Source organism: Mus pahari, chromosome 23 (genome assembly GCF_900095145.1).
Source record: "Mus pahari chromosome 23, PAHARI_EIJ_v1.1, whole genome shotgun sequence".
NCBI lineage: Eukaryota > Metazoa > Chordata > Mammalia > Rodentia > Muridae > Mus > Mus pahari.
Genome location: NC_034612.1, coordinates 25,375,087 through 25,382,783, shown reverse-complemented (window position 1 = coordinate 25,382,783; position 7,697 = coordinate 25,375,087). Strand labels below are relative to the sequence as shown.

The window sequence follows — 7,697 nt, the reverse complement described above, 5'->3', positions numbered from 1 at the left end:
GGTCTACAGAGTGAGTTCCAGGACTGCCAGAGCTACACAGAGAAACCCTGTCTCGAAACCCCTCCTCCAAAAAAAAAAAGTCCTTAAATACTTGTAGAGGAAATTCTAAACAAATGTCTATTAAATGTATACCATTTAAAATGGTTCAGGTTTCAGTTTTCATTAAGAAAATGTCTGCAAGATTAGGGAAAACGGTACTGCTGGCTCCACAATGTGCATCAAAGCATACATACCCACCCCACCTCCAGACAATAAATAAATAATAAACAATGCCTTTGTTAATAATTCTAAATTAGCTGGCTATGTTTCAAATGTCTCAGTATAACCGTTAAGACTTGGAATTTATCTCTTTTATGGAGTACTTATTATACTGCAGTAGAATCAGACTGAAAAAAAACAAAATCCACCTCTGATAATATTAGTATGGCCATCAATGGTTCAAAGAATCACCCCAAGGCTAGCAAACCTCAGAGTTTAAACCAGTCTGGACTAGGTCAGTCAAGGCTGCATAATGACACCCTGCCTAAATAGATAGATAGATAGATAGATAGATAGATAGATAGATAGATAGATAGATAGATAACTGACACGTACAGAGACTATGTCAGAGTCCCAAGAGTAAACTTTTACTCTACTGACATCATGGAAATAGTTTTAAAAGCAAGTATGGTACCTTTAGAATAATGTACTTCATAGAACTAAATACACCTTATATCATCTAATTATACCACAAACTGACAGAGTAGTCTAATATTTCAATAACAGTGTGGGGGTGGTTCCTGGAGAGATATAGCTCAACAATTAAGAGCACTTGCTGTGGATCTAGGTTCAGTTCTCAGCTAATACATGGTGGAAACCATGTATAGGCACACAGAAGGTTCACACATATAAATGTAGGCAAAACACTCATGTCCATAAAATATATAAATCTTTAAAAAAAAGTTTTGATTCAGTTAAAAGCAAAGGAGGATGTGTGGCATGGTGGCACAAGACTATGATCCTAGAACCCAGAAACCCTTCACTTGGGAGGCTGACGCAGGATTCAGGAGCTCAAAGGCAACATGGTGTGTGTGTGTCAGAGCCTGCACCTCAGACATGCAGAGCACATGCAGGGCCCAGGGTCCCATCCTGTACCACAGTTCCTATTCTTCCCTTCATTTATTTACAGTGACATCCTTGAAAGAGCACTGGATTGTAATCCCAACATTCATCATTTATACTCAAGAGTCCATGAACTTTAACATACCGACTTCAATTCCCTTGGGCCCACTGGGCAAGCAGACAAGAAATCTGGACCATCCCGAAGACCCTTTTCAGCTCAGAAATGCTATAGGCATACATAAGCAAAACACATACATGGAGGCCAGGCATGGTGGTGCAAGCCTTTCAGCTCAGAACTTAGAAGAGGTAAGGAATGGCACATCTTTGAGTTTCAGGCCAATCTGCTCTACGAAATGTTCCATCCTTGACAGAGCCACAGAGTGAGACCCTACTGAAAGAAAAGGAAAACAAAAACAAAAAACCAACTGGGGCTAGAGTCAACAGTGAGATTAAGTGCACAGAACCTGGTTCAACCCCAGCACCCTCACAGTAGCTCACAATCCAAATCTGGCCTCCAAGGGTGCTCCAGACACACCGTGCTCCATAGACACAGGCCAGAGAAACATCTATGCAGACAGAATTAAAAGGTGGAAAATAATCTCTGTAGGCGGACACCACCTTGCAGAACTGATGCTAGAAAGACTGAAGCTGTACTGGCCAGTACTAAAGTGTACTAATCCCAGATACTAGTGAGGCTAAAGCAGGGGAACCAAAAGTTCAAGGCCTGCCTAAGCCACATGGTGAGTGGTGAGTTCCCAGCCAGCCTCAGCAATTTTAAGGATGCCCTGACTCAAAATAAAAAAACCCAGAGGGCTCAGGATGGAGCTTACCAATAGTGCAGGGCCCTACGTTAAACTCCCCAAATGCTGAGCAAAGCAGGGGAGTAAAAGTACCCTAAATATTCAGAACACGTTATTACATCTACACAGGGGATCAGCAACTCCATCCCTCGGGAAGTTAGGCAGGAGAACTGCACACTGAAGCCAGCTTAGCTTCCAACACCTATGTTAGACATCAACCCAGGCTACAAGACAATTAAAACTGAAACAAAACCAAAGCAGCAAAGCCGCAAAGGCCAAGAGTGAGCTGAAATGCTTCACCTGAATCCTTTCTGCTCTTGGCTAATCTTTGCAAAGGCAAAGGGATGGTAAAGCTAGCAGGACGGTGAAGTTTGGTAATGAAACTTAGCTTTTAAAAAAGATTCATTCAAAATTCCCCCTACCATGGAGGGGGGAGCAATACAACTTTTAACTAAGAGGCTATATTTGGACAAGAAATCTTAAAGTAATGATTGGAAATGCAGACTTTGTATTCGAAAACTCCAGTTGAGAGAGAGAGAGAGAGTGCGCACACACAAACATGGATCAGGAATGCAGCGATGCAGTGTCCAGCCTCTATGAGTTCGAGGCAAGCCAGTGCTACATAAAGCAATCAATCAATTAACCAAAAAAAAAAAAAAAAAAAAAAAGACGGAAAAATGAAACTTGTAAATGTCAAACTTCTGTGTTCTCTAGGAAATAAAAGGCCACCAGCACCAATATACCTACCTGCTCCTTCCCATCTTCAGTGGGTAAGAAGTTAATGCCAGGTTTTGTGAGTTACGGTTCTGTCAGTTCATCCCTGGCCTAAAGTCCACTCCGGAGGAGAAAAACAAAACCCACAAGCCACATCAGTGTCCCCGCACAGCCCACACAAGACGCAGTAGAGGCTTGCACGAGCCGGATCACGCGGCTGCGCCGGTACGATTTCAAAAACTTAAAACTTGACGGTTTCGTTTCTATGAAAGGAGAGAGAGAAATAAAACGCGCAAAGGAAACCCGGCTTACCCTCCCTAGTCCACTTAGGGCCCGAAGCCAAGTTGGGGAGGAGGGGATTGGTGCTGCGATCGCCACCACCGAGGCCCCGGGGACAAAGTAAGGGGAAAAAGGATGGAGGCGCGCGGTTCCGAGAAGGACGGCTGGAGACGGCCCGGAGGGATCTCGCCGCGGAGCTCCCAAGCCCGGGGAAGCAGGGCCCCGGGCATCCCGGCTCGGCCCCCGTGCGGTGACAGCTGCCCCGCGAGCCGCGCGCGGCCCCTCCGCATCTCGCCATCTCCATCCCTCGCCCTGCGCAGCCGCGGCCGAGCGTCCACCCCGCGCGCGGAGAAAGGATACTCCCGGGTGCGGAAGGCCTCCTGAGTGTGCGGGATGGTGAAGAGCGGCTCCTCTCCGGGCGGCGGTTTCACCAGCGGGAAGGGCTTGCGGCCCAGCAGCGGCGCCATCGCGGCGGCGGCGCCGGCGCCGGCGGGGGACGGAGCGCCGAAGGCTCGGCCGCTCCGCTGCGCAGCGCTAGGCCCCGGCGGCCCCGGGGCGAGCGAGCGAGCGAGGCGCCTGGCTCCCGGGGCGGTGGGGGAGGGGACGGGGGAGAGGGCGGCGCGAACTCCGGCTTCGCTCAGCGCTGGCGGGACCGCGCCACGGCCATGGGAGCCAGGGGGACGCCTCGAGGGGAGAGAACGGAGAGAGTCTCCTCGCCCCTGCCGGCGCCTTTCGCCTCACGCCGACCTCCGCCGCGGCGGCCGCTAAGTCACGACTCCTCTCCAGCGGGCACGGGAGGAAATTATTGAAAAATGGCGGGAGATTCCCTTCCTCCCCTCCCCGCTGCCGGGGCCAGCGCACAGACTAACTTGCTTCGCCCTGGCGCCCTGGGGCGGAGGCTCCGATTGGCGGAGGGCTCGGCGGACTTCGTAGCCTATTGGCTGAGGCAGGCTGCCGCTCCGGGGTCGGGTCCCGCCCCCTGGGCTCCGGCCGCGAAGTTGAGTTGCGGCGCAGCAGAGGGCAGGCTGAAAAGGTGAAAGGTCGCGTTATGTAAGCGCCGGGGCCGGGCGTGCGGGCCTCCGGTGGCGGACTTCCAAAGTGTGGGGACGGCGGTGGGAGGGGGAGGACGAGGAGCGGAAGACTCAAAAAAAAAGAGGTCAGAGCAGAAAAGCCCTGTCACAGATACAGACATTGCGCCATCTGTCACCGCCGGCGACACCGACATCCGGGCACTCACTGTCCGTGTGCGGCGCCGGAGGGGGGAGGGGGAGCGCGCGGCCAGGGGCTTTGTCTTTCCACTCGCGCTCCGCCCCCCTTCTTAAAGGGGCCGCGCGCTCGGCCACGCCCGGGGATGCGCGGGTGGAGCCGTACTGGGCGGGAAGTAACTCGGGCCCTCTCCAAACTCCAAGTTCCGCATCGGGGCGACTGGAACCCCAACCTTCCCCGACGCGGCATCACTGTGCTTGAAAGACGGAGATTAGCAGTCAGCCTGGTTTTTTTTTAAGGACTACAGGGAAGGATAGTGAAGAAGTTTCTTTAAAAATATGCGAAGGAAGAGCTGCAGAGCTGACGCAGGGGCTAAGATCTTGTACTCGTTCAGAGGACCCGAGTTCAATTCTTAGCTCCCACATCGGGTAGCTCCAGGAGTTCCCATTCCTCTTGCCTCCTCAGGCAGCAGCACTCACGTGCACGTGACATCCCCCACCACGCGTGCACACATACACAATTTAAAAATAAATCTTGAAAGTAAAATAAACGGAAGAATAATATAGAAGTTTTTTGTATGTACATATGTAAAAGACTATATTCATTTATATATATATATATATATATATATGTGTGTGTGTGTGTATAATATGTGTATATACATATTGTATATAGTCTGACTAAGTGATGCAGGCTTTTGAAGCTCCATGGAGGGTCCTAAGTGAGTTTGTGACTAGCCTGGGCTGACTAGCACTTCCCTATCACAGTAAGTAAAGCTATGCTAGAGAACATGTGTGCTAAGATCATGGGACTGGAGAAGTGACTCCGCATGCAATTAAGAGCACTTCCAGTTGGGGTCTGAGTCACAGTATTTGTGTCAGAGGATCACAATCACCTGTGACTCCAGAGCAATCGACACTTGCAACCCTGTATACATACCCCCCATACACATAATTTAAAATAAAAATAAGTGTATTATTAAAGAAGATGGGCCTAAAGGGATGGCTTAAGGTTAACACATACTGAGGCAGAGGCAGGCGGATTTCTGAGTTCAAGGCCAGCCTGGTCTACAAACTGAGTTCCAGGACAGCCAGGGCTATACAGACAAACCCTCTCTCAAAAAATAAAAAATAAAAAATAAATAAAAATTTTAAAAAAGATTAACACATACTGCTCTTGCACAACACCTGAGTTGGGTTCCAGCACCCACATGCAGTGGCTCCCAACCCTTAGTAACTCCAGTTCAAAGGCGGTCTAGCGCCCTCTCCGGGACTCTGAAGGCATGTGCGCATGCCTTCACACCGCACCCCCACCCCCACCCCTTCACATAATTAAATAAGTACATAGTGAGACTCTAAAACCAATAATAAGAATAATACATTTAAACGTATGGTTCATTAATTAAAATTATATTAAAGGATATGTATGTATAAATAGACAAACGTTGGGGCTGGAGATATGACTCAAAATTAAGAGTACTGGCTACTCTTGCAGGGGACTAGAATCCCAGCACCCCCATGGTGGCTCACAACAGTCTGTATGTCCAGTCCCAGGGGATCTGACAATCTCTTCTGGTCTCCTTGGGTAGGGCACAGACACACAGGCAAAACATATATTCACATACACATACACACACACACACACATACACACACACACACACACAGAGGAAAGTAAAATAATAGTAAAAGCTGGAGAGTTGAGGATCTGACACTTGGTGGTCATGGAGATCAGAATGCCAGCCCTGGGAAGGAGAGGCAACTTGTCAGGTAGGACTATGGCCTGTCATAAAGGGGGTGGGGTAGGAACAGGAAGCAAAGGAAGGAAAGGAGAAATGAAAGAAAAAAGGGAAGGTAAAGAAAGATGCGCTTCTTGGGCCAGGACAGAACCACCCGGCACTGCCATCCTGGTTTTGAGAGAAGGGTTCATGCCATGTAACCAGGCCAGCCTCAAACCACAGGCATCCTGCCTCGCTCTCCCAGCTGCATCCACCTCTCCTCTGTGCCTTGGATCACTCCATTGCCTTCCGAATTTTTTTTTCTCCCGATTGTTGTAAGCACACCCAACTGAAGTAGGAATTTGAGGGTTCTTTGGAAAGCCAGTTGTGTTGGATGGTGTTTTTGCTGGGGCAAACATGTGAAAGAAGGATTCACTGAAGCAGAAATGTGAGAAAGAATGTTCTGCAAGCATGTGAAAGGACATAGGATGAAGGATTCTTCATTAATGATACACATGTATTGGTCCACCTTACATTTTGTAGTTGGGCTGCATTTGTCAGGACTCCATAGAGAGAAACGCACCAAAAAACACAAAGGACTCAACAGACAGTAAGAGAGGCTGAGCTTGGCTTGCTGGTGTAGCTGGCTGTGCAATGCTTGTTAGTATCCACTCTCCGCTGATCTTCACTTCCGAGAGAGAGAGAGAGAGAGAGAGAGAGAGAGAGAGAGAGAGAATTCTTCTGCTCACTAGTGCTAAGACTGAGGCCTGGCTGTTCCTGCTAGGTCCTGCCACCTCCTGCTACCCAGACACTACTGAAGCAGAAGGAAGGCTGGTATATCGTAAGATGTTCAGGAGCGGATTGAGCTGCTGCTGCTGCTGCTGCTGACCTGTGCCTGACAACAAAGATAAAGGCTCTTTTAAATATTTATTTATTACATATATAGTGTTCTGCCTGCTTGCACACCAGAATAGGGCATCAGATCCCATTACAGATGCTTGTGAGCCATCATGGTTGCTGGGAATTGAGCTCAGGACATGTGGAAGAGCAGCCAGTGAGTTAGTACTCTTCTTCCTCTTCTTCCTCTTCTTCCTCTTCTTCCTCTTCCTCTTCCTCCTCTTCCTCTTCCTCTTCCTCTTCTTCCTCTTCTTCCTCCTCTTCCTCCTCTTCCTCTTCTTCCTCCTCTTCCTCCTCTTCCTCTTCTTCTTCTTCTTCTTCTTCTTCTTCTTCTTCTTCTTCTTCTTCTTCTTCTTCTAAGATTTATTTATTTATTTTATGTATGTGAGTACACTGTAGCTGTCTTCCAACACACACCAAAGGAGTGCATCAGATCCTATTACAGATGTTTGTAAGCCACCAAGTGTTGCTGGGTATTGAACTCAGGACCTCTGGAAGAACAGTCAGTGCTCTTAACCACTGAGCCATCTCTCCAGCCTCTAGTTAGTACTCTTTTTTTGTTTGGTTTTTTTCAAGACAGGGTTTCTCTGTGTAGCCCTGGCTGTCCTGAAACTCACTTTGTAGACCAGGCTGGCCTAGAACTCAGAAATCCGCCTGCCTCTGCCTCCTGAGTGCTGGGATTAAAGGTGTGTGCCACCATGCCCAGCTTCTGAGTTAGTACTCTTAAACTCTGAGTTTAAGAGATCTAGATCCCCCCAAAAAAAATCTCTAAACTTTTCCAGTATCCTTTCTTTTCCACTACCAGTAGTGGGTGGTGGTCTAGAAGGGAGATTAAAGCATTTAAGAACCATCATTAAAAATAGAGTTTGAACTGGGTGTGGTGGCATATGCCTTTAATCCCAGCACTTGGGAGGCAGAGGCAGGTGGATTTCTGAGTTCGAGGCCAGCCTGGTCTACAGAGTGAGTTCCAGGACAGCCAGGGCT

The 7,697-nt window shown here is 48.7% G+C and overlaps 1 protein-coding gene across 1 annotated transcript in view; it reads right to left on the bottom strand.

Moving 5' to 3' along the window:
* Positions 1–3,751, bottom strand: part of Baz1b (bromodomain adjacent to zinc finger domain 1B) — a 56,353-nt gene extending 52,602 nt beyond the window's left edge. The window contains exon 1 of the mRNA XM_021222545.2: positions 3,255–3,751. Coding sequence (XP_021078204.1) covers positions 3,255–3,361 — 107 coding nt within the window. The 5' untranslated portion in view covers positions 3,362–3,751. The remainder of the gene's footprint in view (positions 1–3,254) is intronic.
* Between the last annotated feature and the right edge of the window lie 3,946 nt (positions 3,752–7,697).